The sequence below is a fragment of the Pleuronectes platessa genome, chromosome 21 (genome assembly GCF_947347685.1).
Source record: "Pleuronectes platessa chromosome 21, fPlePla1.1, whole genome shotgun sequence".
NCBI lineage: Eukaryota > Metazoa > Chordata > Actinopteri > Pleuronectiformes > Pleuronectidae > Pleuronectes > Pleuronectes platessa.
This window is the reverse complement of record NC_070646.1, coordinates 5,911,301-5,932,626: the sequence shown is the minus strand read 5'-3', so window position 1 is coordinate 5,932,626 and position 21,326 is coordinate 5,911,301. Positions and strand designations below refer to the sequence as shown.

The following is a 21,326-nucleotide window of genomic DNA, read 5'->3' as shown; positions in this document are numbered from 1 at the left end:
TTCACATTTGTTCTGCTAGAAAAAGAATCAGAGTCATTCTCAGGGATATTACGGCTCCTCCTCGTTTTACCTGAATTCTTTTGATTGCTGAGTTTCTGTTTATGATGCTGAGGATGTTCTTTCGACTGGACAACAGATTTACGCCTGTTGTTTTCTGCAGGAGGACTCAGTATGTCTGAAGGTGCACACGACTTCACTAAATAGGATCCATCCTGACTGTAACAGCAGGGTTAGGGTTGATATCACACTAGGATGAAGCTGCTCCGTGTTTTCTCTTGCGTCTGATGATGATGTAGCTTCTGGCCTGGTTGAAGAATAAAGAGATAAACATAAATATCAACAGGGTAAATGCTGGAGAATTAAAATGTGTATGCATGCCACTGTGAATTGTATCCCGGGCTCAGAATATCCCATGATTCACTGCCCTTCTGTGACAAGCTGGTTTCCAAAGAGGTAATTGTGGCAGCAAGCGAGGCAAAATGTCAGAAGATTTTATATTTAAATGTATTCAACCGAAACAGCAAACACTACCGACCCGGTTTACGCAGCCTATGAAGGACGCAGTGGACACTCAGTTCCTAGACCGCGTCATCCAGAGGATGTGGCCTCTGACTTGAGACACAGCTCGGGAACGAGTCCGGTCAAGTTGTCATCCAAACAAGTTGAGGTGAAATCTGCTTTACCTAAACAGAGCTGAGTGATAGGTGCCTCTACCAGTGGACGCTTTCACATTTCATCTGATTCACCATTAAAAATAAATGAAAAACACATAAATAAAATAAAAGCTTTCTCTTTAGCCACTTTAAAAAACAAGATGTCAGAACCCAAAAGGCAGCTTACTGGAGGTCCGCGGTCTGGAGCCGCCTCTCATCGATCGGGTAGGAGCAGAAGAAGACCATGGCTATCAGCAGGAGTGCGATGGGAACTGGTGCGAACAAAACCATCAGAGCTGTCACCACTCCCTCACCATGGTCACACGCACCCGCTCTGTAGCCAACAAACCTGCCGGGTGGGAGAAAAACTAAATGTGACAGATGTACACACACAACACACATGGAGTGAGAGCGAGGAGGACGGACTCACTGTAAGACCAGGGTTGAGATCCCAACAGACAGGCCTCCAGCCAGCTTACTGCAGAAGGCGTAACAGGAGAAGAACAGAGGCTCCAGGTCCGAACAGGACGGGTGTTTCACGGCGAAGTCGTCCAGCACATCTGGGAGCATCGACCTGGAGCCACGAACAGGTTATGAAGAAGTGGCCCCTGGGATCTGACACGTAAAAATATCTCCCAGCATCCTACAACCACTGTTACTTTATTGTGTGTCTCTGTGATTATTTAGCGCCTCTCTATTGATTCTGGTTAGGGTGCATCAAAAAACAGAGTTCCAGCATATTGATCTGTCTGGGTGCTCAAAGTGTTACAATCCATGCAAAAACAATAAATGCAAAATATTTTGGCGATACGTGGTGATCTAGAGGTGGAACGGCACACAGTTTACTAGCTAGCTATCGATAGCTAGCATAACTTAGCTATGCTACCTCATCGTTAGCTAATGCTAGCTAGCTAAAGGTTTTGGAGATCATTTTGGCCTGTCCTATGGGCCTTATTCTATTCTTGACATTTGTTGTTTACTTCCAACCTATTTTGAAGCCACAAGTATTCACTCCCGTTATTGCAGTGCATTGTGTTCTATTTTCTGTCAAGTTATAATTAAAGAGTGTAGAGATATCTATAGGTATAATGAGTTAAAAGGAGGCCTTACGCCGGGTTCACACCGGACGCGGAAGCGACGCCGAAGCGAGGCGTAAGCGCAGCGCCAATCCTCTGGCTCCCATCCACTCCCATGTTAAACCGCAGCGCTGAACACACCGGAGGCTGAAGCGTAGCGTTGTGCCGCGGCTGCCTAGCGCCGTGAAGCGATCGTTTCGGCGTCGAGTCTATTTTTTCCGCTTGACGCGAGCGTATCGCGAATGATTTTAAACGATATTGATGAAATATTTTAAATGATATAAATTATCTAATATGCATCCAACACTTTGTATTCACCTTCTGTTGTCTAGGAGTTTTAATTTTACCACTTTTACCAACCACATTATTAAATGTCCCCCTCTGCCCATCCACTACAGCCACACAAGCAGTGATAAAGATAAAAAGAGAGAGAGAGAGAGGGGGGGCTACGTATTCTCCACATAGGCTTGGGTGGAGAATACGTAATTTACCCTCGACACCCGACATTTAACTGAGCAAACAGCGGAGAAGTTCTTCAACATGGATGACATTAAATTAATAATTGAAGTGGAGAAGTAACTTGAGAATTTGATTCTCAGCATATGTTGTATAAAGACAACACCAAAAAAGACACATGTTGGGACGCTGTTGCTTAATGTTGGAGCAACAAGTAAGTATATGCTTGAAAAAAATGATTAAATGCCGTTTTTACTGCAGGCTGATAGCAGCAGAAGTATGTGATATTATTAGTAATGCGCGGCGCTTCGGCGTCGCTACCGCGTCCAGTGTGACCAGCCAAGCGCCGGCGCGCCAGGGATTAGCGCTTACGCCACGCTTCGGCGTCCGGTGTGAACCCGGTGTTATGTAACACCAGGCACGCAAGAGACTAGAACTAGAATGAGTTAAAAGGAAAGTGTCGTGCAATGTGTCAAGGGGTGAGTAAGGCATTAAGCCTTGTGTGGTGTTCATGTTTTGGTCACTCAGCCAATGTTCGCGGGTCTGGTGGACCCACCGCATTATTCGGTCTTTCAATCAATACAGCTAAAGCAATATATGTAAAAATACATAACAGAGGTTAACTTTATCCCAATTACAAGCAATATAAACAGCATATATGGTTAATATTTGTTTGCTTTTGTTTTTTTGTGATAAAATGCAATTAAACAAAGAAACATCAATTACAATCAAGATATGATTGGAAAAAACGAATATGAAACAAGGTTTTTCATCAGTGTTGAGGTCTATTTCTTGAACTTAATTAGAAATTTAACACACTCATGTCAGTCTACCTAAGACAATGAAGGGGAAGAGTTTAGAGAATATGAAGATCCTGTTTCTATCAATTCAGAGTCTGACAGTGAATTTGAAGAAGAGGATGAGATTGACCATCAGCCAGCTACGTAAAAAGTTCATTTGCAGCCAGCTCTCACTGCGTCGACCACTGCTCTGGTCCGGACGCCGGCACCAAATAGGGGAGGTGTTCCTAAGCCACATTTTCACCGACCTCAAGGTGGAGACGTCCCGTTCGCCAGATTTTACATTGTTTACACGGCTCCGGGACAACTGGGATCTGGTGCCACATAAGGAGCGCAGCCCATTGTCCCGCTACATTCCTGACGAGGCCAAACCACCGTTCCTGGGCAAGTTGCGTGCTGAACTCATTGCGTGCACTGCAGGAGTGCTCGACTACAAGCGAGGCGACTACTGCGAGTTCATGCAGCTGTGTCTTGTGTATCTGGGTGCAGACGGTGCAGCACACACTCCAGTTACCTTCCAATGGCCAGGAGCACTGCACAAGGCACAGTGGATGGCCAAGCTGCTCTACACTCTCAAGCAGGCCTTGATGGAGCAGCACATTGCGTTGCTTCCTCAGGGGACCATCACAACGTGGCAGCAGGTGCGGAAGATTCCGACGTTTGCCAACTTCATTACGCACATCTACGCAACATGGTGGCTGACCTGTGACATGCCCGTAGATGCCGCATGGAATGACCTCACACTCTACCACCACCTGTACGCGTACAAGTCTGTTGACGAGCGCATTGCAGCATCAGCGATCACGGCAGTGGAGCAGCACCTATGGTACCTGACAGGCGAGATGCTGGCCCTAGCACTCTTCAGCACCAAGGTGCCAGTTGGCGAGCGGCGCGCACTTGCAGATGCCATCTTGGAGCACAAGCCTGCTGACCTCCCCATGCGAGTCCCACAGCTCTGCTTTGGCACTGGCTTCAGCAAGCTGAAGCTCCCAACCCTCTCACCGACCACCAGCTTGGCTGACCTCGCCAGCCCAGAATGCTGTGAATGTACGTGCCATCAATGTTGTGAATGACTGTGCCGAGCGTGGCGTCAAACTCACATCAGACTTTGTGGCAGCAGCCAGGAGCGAGGAGCACCTTCAGAATGTACTGCAGGCAGTTAAGCATGACCGGTCTAAACAGCCAACTAACCTGGTCTAGCTTGCGCTTGCAAGCTAGACCAGGACTAGGACTCAATTTCAATGTTGGGTGTTTACCTAGGAAAACACCCAAAACGGCACATTTTCATATTTTTCACATGTTATGTTCCACCTCTAAATCTCAATGAATTTGCCCAAAACTTTGCATAAGTCATTTTTATCTGTGTCTGAACAAAATGCAACCCCAGACGGTTTGATATTTTGAGATTTAATTTTTGCCTTGCAATTTGATGCACCCTAATTCTGGTATTTTGTGTTATTTGCCTGTTTGTGTCATAAACTGAATTCCTCCATGTTAGGGGATAGGACCTGGATTCTTATCACACTATATATCTGTTCCAAATGTTTTTCTGGTAAATTTAACGACTAAAATGTGGCGGAACATCATGACTGACAGCTGAGACTGAGTCGCGATTGGTCGAGCGTGTGTAAATAAAACTCAGTCAGGCTCATGAGAGAGGAGGAAACATTCCTTCATTCAACACCTCCACAAAGTGAGAAGCTGAGATACTGAGGAGACGGGACAGAGTCTTGGAAAGGGACGGTGAGTTCTGTGTCCTCACAGGGAACTGACTCACCACGGCAGCAGGAACACAGTCGCCACGCTCAATCCCATCAGAATACACATGATCACAAAGAGAGGCAGGCTACTGGGAGCACAGGCGATGATGGTCACTGCTGGGATGAAGAACTGAGAGGGACATGGACAGGCCTCACAGGTGAGAGGGGGGTTTTAACATGAGGAGAAAGGCTCTTATGACTCTGGACAGGAGGTTCTTACCGACAGTCCGATGAAAAGCGTGGTCTTTTTTCCGACTCTCAGAAGAACGGCTTGCCACAGAGGAACCGCTACTGAGGCAGAGGTCTACGGAAATATCAGAATCATTTCATCTGAAGTTCATAAAGCATCTTTCAATAGAGTTATAATGAGGCACTTTGCTGCATTCATTAAAGGAGCCATATGAGGCTTTTCAGTTAGTCTTTCCTCTTGTTATGTGTATTACCAGTAGAGCCAGAAGGAGGTACCCTGATGGTATAGATCAGGGGTCTTCAACGTTTTTCAGGCCAAGGCCCCCAAACTGGTGGAGAGATTGAGCAGGGACCCCCTACTATATATATTGTATAAAATTGTGTTTTATATTAAACTGGGCCTAGTGCCATATATAAACATAGCTACCCTGTTATTGTGCATTCAATACTAAGCTATTCAAATATTACACAGGTTCATATATTCTTGTTTTTAATTTAAATGTGCAAGCTACAGGGTAGCCATGCCACTGCCATTTATCAACATACATCTTGCATACAACACTTAGCTATTACAATAATTCACAGATTCCTGTTTTTATTTTAAACATACATGTAGAAGAGACAGTGAATCCTCAAGCCATCTATGGATGCCACACATACTCCCACATTAGTGAGATGTCGGACCCTGATGGGTAGCACACAACTTATCTAACCTTGGATGGATGGAGGTTCTCAGGCAGAGGTTTAAATTAGCCTCTCAATGTGTTGGATGCATGTTAATGTGTATTAAAAGACATTTAAATTTGTGTAAGAAAAAATTGGTTTGGAAAAAAAAATCCAAAATGATAAAAAATATAAAAAATTGTCTAATCAACGAAAACATTTCGAGACCCCCCTGCAGTACCTCTGCGGACCCCCTGTTGAAGACCTCTGGTATAGATGATGAAAGTGCCCACAACTTTTCCAACGTACGCTTTATATTCCCATGCTGTATATTATACGACAGCAAAAAGTGGCAAATGCTCACATTTGAAAAACTGACACCAGAGTGTTGAATGTGGTATTTGTGCTTTCAAAATAATTATGAATTGATAATCAATCTTACTTCCAAGTAATTGTTTCAGCTCTACACTTCACAGATCAACTTTGTTTAAAGCATTACTATGGCACTGTTTGATTTGTGTCAGAACACATCAGGTCAAGGAGGGCGGGTTGACGTGTGTGTTTGTCCCACTGAAGGACAGGAGGGGGGGGGGGGGGGGGGGGATATAAGCAGGACTGAGACCAGCAACAGAAGCTCCTGTGACAATGAGGACGAAACAGAAGCGACGAGTGTGCATCCTTCTTCCCAACAAGCAGCACCTGGACTGTACCGTCACAGTGAGTCGATCTAAGTCTGTTCATTGGTTTGTTTTTATTCTCTCTCATCCCCATGCATCACTTGGAATTAAATAAGTTCATATATCTAAACCACTTAAAGGCTTTTCTTCACTGCCAGTGTTGAGACATTGGCATTTAATTTAGTTGCATATGGCTTTGCTCAAAGTTAATTATTCTTATGCAAAAACTGGAAAATGTTTTTCCACAGTATTTACGGCATAAAAATGTCAAGTGATCATTTGATCTTGAAGTTTTCTTGATGACAGACGTCTGCTTTTTGAAGTGAGGACTGTTTAAGAAATGAAAATCCTTAAACTAAAACAAGCTGTTTATATATTTGAACAAGGGATCTCCATCATGTCTGAATACCTAACAATTAATCAAATGTTTTATCACGTAGCTCTTGTGTCACCCTTATCATTACAGTGTGTGTTACTGTGGTGTTTTCCAGGTGAAAGCCAGAGCCCAGGAGGTGTTGAACAGCGTTTTGAAGCAGCTCGGCGTCAGTGATCTCTTCATCTTCGGCCTGGCTGTTCTCAGAGGTCAGCGATGGTGTCACATGCGCGGGAGGTCGTGTGAACATGTTTTCACTTCATTCACTGTGGAATGCTGCAGCTTAGGGAGGAAGCTCGCACTGAAGGGGGCAGAAACTCCTCATTAGCCTGTGGGAGTTGTTTGACATTGATTGTTTCAAATGGATTTAATAAACTGTGCACAAAACAATCTTTGGACTTGATGCCTTATATGCTTTCCATAGATAATGAATATCTCTTTCTTGATTTGGGCCTGAAGTTGAGCAAGTACTTTGGCAAAAGATGGAACAGAAGCTCAATAACAGTGAGTTTTAAATGTTTTCGTACAATTTAATGAACATCAGGTCTTTGCAGGAATTTTCTTTGTTTCTTCAAATCTTAACTTATCCTAAATAAGCATTTAAATGAGATATTCCTCTTTGACTCTGTTCTGAACATTCTCAGGTCCCATTCATCGTGTTCCTGAGGGTGCAGTATTATGTAGAGAATGGGCAGCTGATATTGTAAGTTGGTCTCTACAGCATCATTTTCTGAACGATTATAAAGCAGTCAGACTTCCAAATAATAGAAATTACATTTGTGATTGAGTACCCTGATTGGTCGTTTCAGGAGCAGCAAAGTGCAGCAGCTCTACTACACTGAGCTGAGGCAGAAGGTGCTGCGCTCACAGAGCCGCCAGCAGGAAGCTCTGTTCTTCCAGCTCGCAGCTTCTGCTCTTCAGGCTGAAGTTGGAGATCTGGAGCAGAGAGATGGGAATCAAGAGGAGAAGGAGGAAAGATGTTACTTCCTTCCTGAAGATTACTTCCCCTCCTGGGTAAAAAATAGACTTACAAATGAAGTGTGACCACAACCTTTGAAATCATATTAATTTATTGTGTGTGTATGGGACTTAATTCTTTGGTGCTCAGCTAATTAAACGTCGAGGGCGAGACTACCTGCTCCAGCACTGCCCTGCGCTGCACAGCGACCTGAGAGGTGTGACACGCAGCCAGGCCACGCTGCAGTTTATCAAAGAGGCCGGCGGCCTACAGGACGGACCGGTTACCTTCTACAGGATGAGACAGGTCAGAGTGAAACAAGACACAGTCAGTGATTCAATTCATAGAGGAGGAAAACACCTGAAATCTTTAACCCGTATAGTAGCAGACACATATTAGAGGGTTGGGAGGATGTGTTATAGTTTCAGACGTCTGTACATTAAGCAAAATACAGGCTTGAAGACCCTGTTGGTGTGAATCTGGAGCAATTTATGCCTGAAGATTAATAGAGATAATACCACACGGATTATCTCTTTGTCAAGCTGTTTACCTCTCTAATCTAGTCTCTAATATCTAATCTTTAGTTTTTAATCAATTCTTGTGCATATTTAACTGAATTTCTTTTTCTCTGCTGTAGCCTCTGTTATAAATTCCTCGTGTTTTTCAATCTCTTCAGAATAAAAGAGAGCAGAGAAGTTCCATCCTTCTTGGGGTGGTGGTGAAAGGAGTCCATATTTACGAGGTGGGTCCTCCTCAATGGCTTTGGCTTGTGACTGTAAAGAAATCTTTACTTTCTGAACCAATTTTCTCGTGAGTTGGATTATCTAATAAATGTGAACTGATTCGATTTTTTTTCTGAAGGAGGTGGAAGGGAAACTGTGTCTGTTGTACGATCTTGCTTGGACCAACATCGACCGCTTCACTTTCCAGGTTGTGGCCCTAAAAACACAACATACAGTACATACCTCAACTTTCATAAACATATTGCCACCTATAGAACATCACCTCCACCTCGTTTTGAGCCTTTGCTCTCTCTTGCTCTCCAGGGAAGACGATTTGAAGTCGCTGCCGTCGGGTCTCTGTGTCTCCCTGAGCTGGTGTTTTACACTCACTCTGCCTTCCACTCCAAACACGTCCTGAGGCACCTCACCGACAGCCACCGGCGGCACATCGACACCAGAGACGCAGTCAGCTACATCCAGCAGCTGGAGGACATGGAGGGTCAGTGGGTGAATCCTACGATTGTGACTTAGTACCTTCTTAACAGATACTTCAATAATACATAATCACAAGCCAAAGGTGCATTTTTCATTTTCTTTTGAACTTTCTGGGTCTATATGTGCAGCCAGTCGCTTCTACAACGAGGCCTACATCTGTGACACAGCAGGCCTGAGACAGCGGCTTCAAACTGACAACCTCACGTCCTCCATGTCTGACTGCAGCGCTGCAGCGGGAACAAGCACAGCCTGGTCCAAAGAGGAGGAGGACGAGGAGGCGGAGGAAGATGAAGAGTATTTCACAGGTCGCCTCAGAGGAGATTCATGTTCCAATGTCTCCATGTTATTCAGCTGCTCAGCGTATAGTTTTATTGGGATTAGATTGAACAGGGATGGCAGCTGAAGTTATGGTTTGTGTTTGTGTTGACTGTGGCAGAGTTTGAGTTGTGCGTCGATGAACCAGAGGATGTTTTTGTTGATGACCCAGCTGAGGTGTCCTGGCTGGCTGAGCTGATCCGCGTTGTGTCTGTCGATGGAGCCGTAGTGTTCCCTTCCTCTTGGGAAGGTTAGTCCAATAAAACAAACACAACGACACACCTAAAATTATTTAGATGTTGTGTTTATCACTTCATGCATCTCACTGAATCTTATGTCTTCTCTCATCAGCCATCACCATGGAAGTGAAGTAGGTGAGGAAACTGCTGATCTCTCTCTGACTGATTGTTTCAGCCCATCATCAAAGTGTTTGATGTTTTGCAGGTTCTGAGGAGAAGAGATGACGAAGGAGTTTCTGTGGACTAACGTGAAGCCAGAGGAGAAACTGACTGTAAACTCTTTTAAAAGTGCTATATAAATAAAGTATATTCTTTGTATTACTATATGAACATCTATATGTATTATGTAGTATTTTACAGTGTAAATTCTACATTATACACATTATCTAAATGATTGTTTTCCAGTTTGTTAATTTTCCACGATTAATAAAGAGAGTAAAACTGAAAGCAGCCATGAGTCGCGTCATCGTTCAGTCAACCAATCAGGGGCCGGCTCTGACCCAAACACGGAAGCTGCTCAGACAGCTGATAGGAAGCAGAAGTTGAGGATCGTAAACATGAATCCTGATCATTAATAAACACGTAAACAGTCGAAACAGCAGGAGCAGGGGGTGACACAATTGTCTCTTCATGGCTTCCTCTTGGCGTCGTGTTGCTGTGCCGCTGGGCTTTGCGCTTTTATCGGTCGCTGTCGCCATCGTTGTACAGACGCATGGTAAGAGGACGCAGCCGAACGTGACACGTGTTGTTGTGACAGTGAAGCAGAGTCTGTGTTGTGTGTTGGTTTTTAAAAAGATAGGGGGGCTGTGGGTGTAACATAAACCAACAGCGCCCCCACCTGGCTCGTCTCTCATTCCCCGAGTCTCTCCCACAGGGATGCCGCCGCTCCTGCCCTCCGCCCTCGGTGTGTGCTCCCTGGTCGGGATGGCGTTCCTCTGGAGGGACATCGGCTCCAAGCTGAAGGGCGAGCGCCGGACGTGGAGCGGGCTGCTCGTGCAGTACGTGGCCGTGAAGGCGGTGGGTTGGCTGGGCAGGAGGCAGAGGAGGAAGCTGGAGGACGACACGCTCAACGTGAAGCGGGTCCAGGAGGAGACGCTGCTGAAGCGCCTGCGTAAAAACACCGACACGAGTTATGGAAGAGAGTTTGACTTCAGCTCCATGAAAGGTGAGAGGAAAGATAATCTTGTTTTAATGAGGATCAGCAGCTCTCACACACATGTGTCCTTGAACCGAGCTGTGATGTAACATGATTTATGGTTTACGTAAAGTCCATAGGCACAGCCAGCGATGCCAGTAGGACCTCAACCAGCGTTTCACTGAGGTCTTAATGTTTATAATTGACTTCATAGATTTACTTCACCTTACTCTAAGTGAGAATTTCATAATTAATCAATCAATACATAATCAGTGATTGTTTTCTTCAATTAAATGCTAAAAAAGTGTTATAATCCCTCTCGGCTCATGTCAATGTTTTCTAATCACTTATTTTATTGGTTCATCAATCCATCAGTTATTTTGTTTAACTTATATAATAATGAAAGTGTCAGATTCTCCCACGTTTTCTTTTAATTTAATCTCGATCTTTGGTTTTACATTTGTGACGATTAAACCCAAATTGAATCAATTTCAATGTTTTGTTCCATAAAAAAGCACAGAGAATCAAAATCCCAAACATATTTAAATGAAATGTTGATTCTTCAGATGTTCTTAAAGCATTAAACGTTTCTATTACATTTGGTTTTAAGTAAAATGTACATAAAGCTATAATTATGACTGTTATCAAACTCATGAGTAATTTAAAGTTATAAGATGAAGCTTTGGGACCCTTGAAGAAGAAAAGAATGTCTGACTTTATGATTTCAATTCAAAAGACGTCTGATGGTCAGTGAAATTCTGTCTTAAGCTGCTTGTTCACGTGACACTGCTGTTTCAGACAGCGCCAGTTTCCGGGCGCGTCACCCCATCACCACGTATGAGCATTACCGAGAGCGCATCAGACGCATCGCTGCAGGAGAGGAGAAGGTGATCATTGCTGAGAAGCCGCTGATCCTGGCCATGACGTCTGGGACGTCAGGATCCAGCGCCATGCTGCTCAGCACCAAGGACACCAACACTGAGTTCTTCCTGCAGGTGAAGCCGGCGCTTTGTGTCGATGATGTGTCGGCCCAGCTCCGGCCTGTGTTGTACATATGAAACTATGATGATGACAATATTATTTTGTGTTTGTCCACCAGGGTGTGACTGTGTGTTTGGACGCCATGCGGCAGGCGTTCCCTGCAACTGACAGCCTGCAGCGCACGACCAAGTTCTTCTACACACCGACCTTTCGCCAGTCTGAGGCCGGCATTACCATCGGACCTAACTCCTCCACGCCAGCCTCCTCCCGCCACATGCTGAACCTCTACACCACCCCAGCACCTGCCTTTGAGGTACAGTAAACATATCCATCGGTATGGAAGTAGTTTTCAGTTTGTTTTTATGATTTTCTCTTGATTACAATGCAGTTCAACGTAAACATTTCGGAGTGATAACATATAAAACTGTTAACTCTTTAGGTTCCCAGTGAGAAGGATACCCTCTACCTGCACCTCCTGTTCGCGCTGAAGGATCAGAGTGTGGGAACGCTGGAGTCCAACTTTGCATCCACAGTTTTCTATGCTTTCACTGCCCTACAGGTAGAGACGGTTTTCTTTTTGCATCACTCTCTTCTCTTTTTAAACGTTTTGAAATGCAGCGGCAAATTATATAAAATGTGTTTAATGAACTAAGGATTAGAAGAGTAATTTCTCTCTGATCTCCTCCCCGTCCTGCAGGATCGTTGGCATGAGCTTGTGGAGGACATCGAACGAGGGACGGTCAGCAGTGCTCTGGCTCTGGAGCCCAAAGTGAGGACCAGGCTGGAAGCTCTGATGAAGCCAGACCCAGAGAGAGCCGCTCAGCTCCGGGTCAACTTCCAGGACGGCTTCAGGGGGATCGCCAAGCGGCTGTGGCCTCACCTCCACCTGGTGCTGGCCGTGGACTCGGGTTCCAATCAGATCTACGGGGAAATGCTGAGGGAGAGTTACTGCCAGGGGGTGCCTTTCTACTCGCCCTTTTATGCTGCTACTGAAGGTAAGAACCTGCACGCGACCCTGGACACTGCTGTGGGAACAGCTGCTGTGAATGACAAAGTGAGAGTCAGTTCTGATGGTACGGGGCCAGGAAAATTCTCCCTGACATAACAGGTGGAGGGCGAGTGTCCTGCGAAAGCCTCACAAGGTCCCATAATCCATGGTCTGATAAGCACATTAAGTATGTATTATGCTTGGCCCACAGCAGGCCTCTACAGTTAATGTAATGGAAGTAGCTTTAATAGACTTAAAAGCTGAAGTTTGATATAAGGACCAAAAACTTTTTTTATTCATTACGCCTAAAAGTACATTTATTGGTCACGGATTCACAAGTGCACAAAGACTTGAGTTATTTTTTTCATTATTGTCTACTGAGGTGTATATAGATGCAGTGTTTGCTTCTAATAACTTGTGGTGGCCATTTTTATTGATTTGGACGGTCCGTAATTTAAAAGATTAACCGTTTATTCTATAATAAAATGTCAACATCATTCCTTTCGGCTCCAAAGCCAAAGGGGGGTCTTTGAGGTTAAATCATGGCTACAAACCTGTAAACACCAATGTGTAGCTGAGATAATGGGACTTTAGCAGGAAATGAATATTGTGCATAGAGTTAACCATGTCCAAAACAACATGGCTGATTTGGTGTATGTAAGGGGATTGTTGGGCCTCGGCAGAGGTAAACGCTCTACTGGGTCCATTCTAGTTTTTTATGTGTTGTCAATTTAGAAAGTCCTCTATCGTTTTAACTGGATATGTGGGCCCCTGCAGGTCTGATCGGGGTGAACCTGTGGCCACAGGAGCCAAACAGACGCTACCTGCTGTGTCCTCGCTCCATGTTCTGCGAGTTCCTGCCTGAGAGCAGCCTCGAGGAGGAGGCGCCTCACACTCTGCTGATGGAGGAGGTGAAGGAGGGACAAAGCTACGAGCTTGTCGTCACAAACGCTTCAGGACTCTTCAGGTAGGAAAATATATAATTTTATAAATTTTTTATAAGGAAACGCACGTGTTAATCAGCCTGACCAAAGAAATACTTTCTCATTGTTTGTGGACTCTGAGTTCAGAGCACTGTTTGGTCTGATGGAAATGAAGTGTCCTTAATTCAAATTGTACGCGCAAAAAGTTGTGATGAACCTAATATCAAGATCTGAGCTCTGGCTTCTACAGACGCTCTGATATGTCATTAACGTGTAAACTATTGAACATCAGATGTGTGAGGCAGTTGTAGAAGTGATGTTTGTATTTTGCCGTTTCACAGATATCGCATGGGAGACATTGTGAAAGTGGTCGGGTTCCATAACCAGTGTCCGATGGTTGAGTTTCAGTACAGGTACAGTACAACACTGTGTACAACTAAATGCATGTGTTTCATCTCCTGCTGTGTGTTAAGTATCAAAAGTTTTTCTGCCTGGGTACATATTTAAAGATCAGTATTTTGCCCCTGCGTCCGTCTCCTGTCAGACGGGGTCAGATGTTGAACGTTCGGGGGGAGAAGGTTTCTGAAGCGTTGTTCCTCAACACTCTGAAGAAAGCCGTCACTCAGTGGCCAGGATCTCAACTGGTCGACTACTGCTGTGCTGAGAGTGGCATCATGGGTAAGATGTAGGGCTGCTTGAATCCATCAGGCAGCTTTTTGGGGGTGTTTCAGATTCTTTGAGGGGAAGTAGGAGTATTTGTTTTGATGTAAGTTCTGAAAGATGTGGAATCTACTGAGTGGTCAGTCAGGCTCAGTTTGCGTGATGATGAATCTTACGTTGCTGTGTTGGTGTTGTAGGAGATTCAATTGGCGGCTCAGATCCTCATTACCAGGTGTTCGTGGAGCTGAAAGGCGTGAGGAACCTCACAGAGGAGCAGCGATACAAGGTGAGTAATACACTGCATGGTATCTTTTTTTTTATCATCATGAAATCACTCATAACTCTCTCTCCTTCCTGTCAGCTGGACGTCTGTCTCCAGCAGGACTCGGCGGTCTACAGGTCTTTCCGTATTAAGGGCAGCATCGGACCAATGAGGGTGCAGCTGGTGGCGGAGGGCGCGTTCAAGGAGCTCCGGAAGCAGATGATGGATTTCTCCAACACCTCACCCAACACTTTCAAAATGCACCGGGTGCTGCGCAGGAAAGAATACGCAGATTTCTTACTGGGAAAAACGGTTTCCTGAAACCGTGACTCTGACTGTGGTGAGCGCTGACTGACTGAATGACGGAGTTGGTGAATTGTGCCTTTAGCAACCGAGATGTGACCAAAAGGCTCAGTTTGGACTATTGGAAATGTTTATATCAACCATATTTATCATGTTATTAAAGCAAACTGTTAAACTGCTCCTGTTTGTTTGATGTAATGTTTCAGGACCTCTCCAGGCTTCCCTGACAGTCACAATTCAACCATATGCTGTCTTTATCCAGTGCTAAAGATCATTTCTGAGTTTATCTAACCAGGTTTTCGTTTTGTTTCCTAATATCACGTAACAGTCTTAAAGGAGAAAGCATTTCATTTTAGGTACAATGACGGTTTTCGGTGCAGCTGGTGAAAAAGCAAAAGAACATAAAAGAAAGAACTCTCCTAAAGCTCGTAAAATATTGACATTACTTCATATTCTTTACAATATCGCTCTTTTAGTCAACACCATCTGGTGATATAGAAAGTTTTGGCATCATCATATTCACAGTGTCACCATAAGTAAGATGTTAAGAATAATTAAAATGTGAGGCTGCAAAAAACATCCTAGATTCTATGACCCAGAAACTTTATTAAATTTCTGCAAGTAAAACTCTGATGCATGTTGAGGGCTCATATTCCATCTACCAAGGACCTTATGTTTTCACCCTTCAGCATCATCTTGAAGAGATTAGATGTCCTGGAGAAGTTCATTGCATCAGCTAATTATATCCTTTCTTGAAACTGAATATTAGTTTTCTTTATTACATGTGTGTCCAGAACTGTTTGTTCATCACAATAAGGTTTCCCTATTGAGTGATATCATCCACCACTAGAGGGGGCTACTCTTGTGTGTACAGATTCACTTTTATTTGTCTCATCAGCTACATTCTACGACTGGCTTTTACACACAGCAATATTTAGATGAATCGTAGTCAGGACTTAAATATCAACTAAGTCCGGCGTTATTATGTTTTGTCAGATTCTCTCTTGACTGAACTTCTTGTGAATCTTTACCATGTTGTCAAAGCTGGAAAAAAAATATGCAGCTAAACACTGAACAGGCTCCGCATGTTGTTGCATGGCATACTTCTCTCTCCGCAGGCCCCTCCGTGCACAAAGTGGGTTAATATTTTTAGTAACGTCCCACTTCAGTAGGGATTTGACGCTGCTCTCGCCTCATTCAGGCTCCATGGTGCGATCAGACCGAAGCAGCAGTGATAAAAAGCTAAATTTGGCTCATTGAAGCCCGTAACAAATGGTCTTTACATGAGACGATGACGTGAACATAACAGAGGCTGGGGTCTTGCTTTCCTCTCGGGGGGGTATAAACAGTTAAACCTGTGGTTACCTGAGGAAGCGAGTCTATTATCATCCTCCTGTTCTCCAGCACATCAGAGGATACAGGCCGACTCTCACATTTCACCTCCCTGCTCTTGTGCCAGTGCTGCTATGTATTTTTGTATCTACACACATACTTTTGCCAATGTTTGAAAAAGACATCTGAGCTTTAAAGAACTGAAACTACAAATATAGTGGGAACTGCTTTCCTTTGTTCTTATAACAGTGATTTTTAGGCTTTTATGTCAGATTAGAGTTATTCATTCATAAGTCTAATCTTTTAAACCTCAAACTACTGAACCAAATTAAAAAACCTGCTTTATTTTCTCAGTGTAAGACAGAAACAGGAACATTAAGTTATTTTTCGGTGTTCACAGTCTTTTTGGATTCATTTATTTGAACTCAGCAGGGTAGTTTCCTGTGCAGATGATCTGAGTACCTGAGGGCCATTGAAGAACCACAATTTACACAGAGGGGCCAATTATATGTCCAACAACCACTTACAATTCCTGATTCAGTAAGGTTTTATAAAAATAGTAATTTTATAAAAATACTGCTGACAGGAAAGTGGCAATCTGGGGCCAATCTGATTTTAGCTTATCTGGGACCAGTGCCTTCTGGCCCTAATAGAGAGAATACGAGAAATCTGAAGTATTGTTAACCTTTTATCCCACTTTTTGTTATCAGTTAAATACAGATTTTCTTCTTCTTCTAGTGGGTGTTTGTTGAGGATGTTGTGTGTCTTCCTCTGTCTGTTGTCCTCATGTGCTTTGAGGATTTGCATAAACACACACACACACACACGCACGCGTGCAAACAGAGGATTTGTGCACATCTGCTCAGTCACAAGTTAATTCATTGTAAACAGCCGAGATTTGCGAATGACAGGCCTGATTTCTCACTGGGTTAGGGTTATTCAATGTAAAATAATAGAGTAACACCATCATCCTCTACCCCCGGGACGCACCAGAGGTAGAAGTCCGAACTCATGGGTGCGGATGAGGGGGATTTTGATTAGGCTGAATCAACTGTTGTGTCCCTAACATTTAAAAAGAGAGATTCGCCATCTCGACTGTATTCAGAGAATCTTTTCAAATGGAACCGCGCTGTTTGACTCATTACGGTAAAACCAGCTTTGTAACTTTACTTTCACAATTCGATCTTCAAACACATTTCACGGAGTCTTTTTAGTTTGCTCTACAATTTGCTATCTATGTCTCGTCTTCCTGGGGATAACGGTGCATATTTTCGAATGATAGCAGTCTTATAAAGTAGTTCAGTTTACAGTTTACAAAAAATATATATATTACATTTTTTTTAATATAAAATTGAATATAATACAATTAAATATCATTTTTTTAATTAAATTTAATTAAATTAATTAAATTTAATTTAATTTAAATTAAATATGACCACTGCGCACATCTGCGCAGAAACACATTGCGCACATGCTGCGCAGAAGCCCATTGCGCAGGAATTGCGCGCGCAGGTTTTTTATTTATTTTATTTAATTTAAATAAAAAAATTTTTTTTATATTTAATAATTTAAATTTAAAATGTATTGCAGTTGTTAGGTAATTGGAATCAGAGCTCAGTATTTTGCCGGCATCAAGAGAGGAAAGGGTGGTACTCGAACCCGCACTCAAAGACGACCACTTTACCAACTAGGACACAGTGCCTACTGATTTGCGTGAGGAAATAAGCAGATTAAGAAGATGGACAAATTATCGCGTGTGCGTGTACGTGTCATTCTATGCTGCTTTGCCTTACTTAAAAGTTACATTTATATTTTAGATATTGGAGGATTTAACATGCTTTAGAAACCTATTGTTAGAGAATAAACCAGTAGTTTACAATCCTATCTTCTGACGCCTTTCAAGAATCACAGTCTGCTGCTGCTTTTGGTTTCCAGGTGATGTCTTGAGGCTGCCCCCTGCTGGCTGCTGGGTTCCTCTGCACTCCAGCTGTTGCCCTGAATGAGCTTTGCTGATTAAATAATACTGCATAGTCACAGGCAGTATGCGTTGAGAGCACAGCATCCTGGTTTAAATGTTACTATCAACACATCTCCTTTGGTACTCTCTGTGCAACAAGCATACTGTGTCAGGGTGAAAATTGAAATTAATTACACTGCATACAGTACAAGCGACACAAAAGTTTGTACTAACAGGAGAAAACCTCCTTCAAAGTCGTACACAATACAATATGGATGATGGGTACACAGTTGTAGCGATGGTAGATACTCTATTAGAAGAATGTAGATAAACCATTAATATTAGAAGAAGAGAATTTCCTTCTCAAACAGAGAAACTGTCTCTGTTTCCCCCTTAATATTAATATAGCACTAAAAGCCAAAGCAAAGAATTAAATCATTTCAACATGCATCAGTAGACATTCAATTATCTGAAATAGTTTTAATAAAACATGCACTTCAAAGTATAGGTGTGCTATGTCTTGAAAAACAGCTTCGGATTCCTATCACTTGTCTGTGCACATGTATTAACTTTCTGGAGGCCAAGTATGAATTAGGAAACGTGAACATGGATTTAAAAAAAGAACTGTACTTGTGTAACAGTATATTGTATAAAGGTGCATCATTGTCAGCTGTAAAGCCAGTTACAGTTTATAAGTGGGTCGCATCGAAAAGTCATTTCACGTAAAAATTGAAAAAATGTATAAAATCAGAGTATTCACACAATGTGCTTCTGAGCCAATATAAGCAAACAGCTCCAGAAGGTTTGGAGGTACGGCCAGACACTCTGAAGGGACATCAAATGGAGGGATAGTCCAAAGGAAGCGGAGAAATAACACATCAAGTCATAGCATGAGAGATAGATGATGTTGATGTGCTAATAGTCCAATAAGACCAAGTATATTTCCTGTCAGCTTCCCTCTTTAGCAATGTGCAATATTGAATTAGCTTGGACCTCTAAAGAATGTTTGTATTAAACTATGAAATGGTCTCAATCTCCTTATTCGCCCTCCTTCAATGTTTCTCTTCCCTCTCCCTCTCTCCCTCTCCCTCTCCCAGCAGCAAAATGAGAGGCTGGAGGTGGGATCACATCAGATACCATGCAGCGAATCCAGCCAGAGCAGCAATCCAAGTCGCAAACAGAACCTGTCCCGCTGGGTGTCGGAGTACGGCCATGGTGAGTTGACCGGCATATGCCGTTCCACTCGACGCCGCTGGATGCACAAAAAGAGAAAATCAAACCTAAACAGCAACAAACTCACAACAGTTCCTCATAGCAGAATGATGCATACAAAGAGAAGTATAAAAACCTACTCATTTTGGCAGCATAGTAGGGACATTTGCTGATGTCACCACCCATGGCTCCGTGGACAGGCAAGCCAGCATCTAACATCCTCCTGGATGGCTCCCTGTGTGAACAGTCAGGCGGCGGCTCGCACAGAATTTGCGCTTCCGCCTCAGTTGTGTCCCTGACGTACACTCTGCGGTCATAGACTGCGGTTAGAGTCAAAGATGAATCAAAAAAAGATTAAATTATCAGGTGCACAATTCAGAAGGCACCGCAAAGTAGAGGAGGAGAAGAAATGACATGATATGCTATCAGTACAGCTGATTTAAGACTCTTTTTATATTTTTTATTATATATTTTTATTGTTTTTTATAGCTTACAATTTTGTCTGCCTGTGTGTGAATCTGTATACAGTCCAAACGTTCTTGGGGATGCATGACAGTTTGCGTGTGTATGTTGGGGGGGCGCCAATTTGAAATCTCGCCTAGGGCGCCAACTTTGCCAGGGCCGGCCCTGGCTGAGGTAAGGAGGACGTGTTTAATTGAGAGGAGGGAGATTCGGATGTCGAGTGAATGAGGACGGCTAGAAAACTAATCTAGATAACACAGCTTCCTTCGGGATTAGGGCTGTGGATTCTCATTCAAGTTTAAAGACGGTGAGCAAGAGTTACACTGGTGAATATCGGTGAACATTTGATTCTTTTCCATTTTAAATTCAGCGTTTTACTTCCAGCACATGTTAAAAACAAGCTTGGAACTCTGGGAGATGTAGTCGGGGTAATATTTCACCTGGCTGCCTGTGTGTCGCTGTGTCGTATTAGACCGTGGAGTAGATAGTGGGCATGTATAATGGATGATCCTCTTTATTAGTGACAAGCAGAGATGGATGAACTACAAGAAGAAAGGACAGTGAGAGGCCATTAAAAATAAATAGCGGTGATGGGTTGCCGGAGCTTGAATAGGATCTGAGAGAGGGAACCATACTTTCTAGTCTCAGTCTGCGAGTTATTCCTCCACTTTCACTGGTTTTCTGCCTCTGTCTCTCCAGGTGCAGCTCACCTGTGCTGCCTGCTGCATGGATTAATCACTCAATGCATCTTAATGGCCTTTCCTGACTGACAGGATGTTAATGATGAGTTTACAGAGACACACGCTGTCAGACTATCACAATCTGCAGCTGCTTCCTCCCTTTTTATTTATATCTGAATTCTTAGCCACCTAAATGATTTATTAAAGGTGCCGGTGGACAAACAAGCACCATCATCACTCACCACTTCTTTGACCTCTTATCTTAGAGATGTGGAGTTGCTGTCAATCAAGATGAAATCCAAGCATATTTGTTTTGGCCCTGAAGCATTTCAACCTTCATCTGTGGCTCGAATCGCTTACACCTTACTCAAGATTACAGAAAGCCCCTGCAAGAAACGTTTTTCTGTTTCTTCTCACATCCATTTTATTTTACTTGACGCCCCAATCTGCATAGAGTTACACTTGATGTATGGTCTAGGAAACGTACTGTGGAGATTTGCCTGTTTCTATTTCACAGAGTGGAAAGTATTCCACTTTCAAACCCATACGTTTCTTCATACGCTCCAAAGTTTCATGAGTCCTGAAAAAAAAGAACCTAAAGGTATGAAAGAAAAAGTTAAAGATGATGTATTGTTGTCGCATGATGTGTTCTGGGTTTTCTTCTGGCTGCCGGCTAAACATATATACACAACCTCGGCATCCTCAAGCCCCCCATAAATCACGGTGACAATTCAACCTCAGAATTTCAGTAAAACTCAGACCTGTGCTGCAGCTGAAAACCTCTTCTAGTCACATTTAAAACGAGCAGTCGTCTTCTGCACATCTTCTAAACCCTCCTGCCAAGAGCTGTTCACCTTTTATTAACTATGTGTTGTCATTGCCTTTGAACCCGAGCTGGACTCCTGTCATTTAACTTAAGAACCAACGCTCAAAATAATCATCCACCTAATTATCAGGTTTCTTCATTAATATGTAATGAGAGTAACATTCATTATCATAATGGAAAGCTCCTCTTTCCATGACTCCTATTAAACCTAATGGTATCGCTGTTGACG

General features: G+C 43.4%; 2 protein-coding genes across 2 annotated transcripts; both read left to right on the top strand.

The window, feature by feature from the left end:
- Positions 1-6,242: 6,242 nt before the first annotated feature.
- LOC128426711 (FERM domain-containing protein 6) lies at positions 6,243-9,511 on the top strand. The gene is made up of 12 exons (XM_053413742.1): positions 6,243-6,314; positions 6,766-6,856; positions 7,072-7,151; positions 7,292-7,350; positions 7,457-7,661; positions 7,756-7,911; positions 8,282-8,347; positions 8,467-8,535; positions 8,652-8,826; positions 8,951-9,116; positions 9,242-9,387; positions 9,489-9,511. Exons 1-12 carry the CDS (start codon positions 6,243-6,245, stop codon positions 9,509-9,511), a joined length of 1,308 nt encoding a protein of 435 aa, XP_053269717.1.
- A 364-nt stretch (positions 9,512-9,875) lies between these two features.
- ghdc (GH3 domain containing) lies at positions 9,876-14,807 on the top strand. The gene is made up of 11 exons (XM_053413741.1): positions 9,876-10,091; positions 10,251-10,541; positions 11,310-11,506; positions 11,611-11,805; positions 11,932-12,051; positions 12,190-12,487; positions 13,258-13,447; positions 13,745-13,816; positions 13,948-14,081; positions 14,261-14,349; positions 14,425-14,807. The coding sequence occupies exons 1-11, from the start codon at positions 10,007-10,009 to the stop codon at positions 14,644-14,646; spliced, it is 1,893 nt and encodes a 630-aa protein (XP_053269716.1). The 5' UTR covers positions 9,876-10,006; the 3' UTR covers positions 14,647-14,807.
- The last annotated feature ends 6,519 nt before the right edge of the window (positions 14,808-21,326 follow it).

Coding starts and splice junctions, on each gene's coding strand:
- LOC128426711 (XM_053413742.1), top strand. CDS start 6,243: ATGAGGACGAAACAGAAGCGACGAGTGTGCATCCTTCTTCCCAACAAG. Junction 6,857..7,071: donor CGGCCTGGCTGTTCTCAGAG/GTCAGCGATGGT, acceptor TGCTTTCCATAG/ATAATGAATATCTCTTTCTT. Junction 9,388..9,488: donor GTTCCCTTCCTCTTGGGAAG/GTTAGTCCAATA, acceptor TTCTCTCATCAG/CCATCACCATGGAAGTGAAG.
- ghdc (XM_053413741.1), top strand. CDS start 10,007: ATGGCTTCCTCTTGGCGTCGTGTTGCTGTGCCGCTGGGCTTTGCGCTT. Junction 11,806..11,931: donor CCCCAGCACCTGCCTTTGAG/GTACAGTAAACA, acceptor TTAACTCTTTAG/GTTCCCAGTGAGAAGGATAC. Junction 12,052..12,189: donor ATGCTTTCACTGCCCTACAG/GTAGAGACGGTT, acceptor CCCGTCCTGCAG/GATCGTTGGCATGAGCTTGT.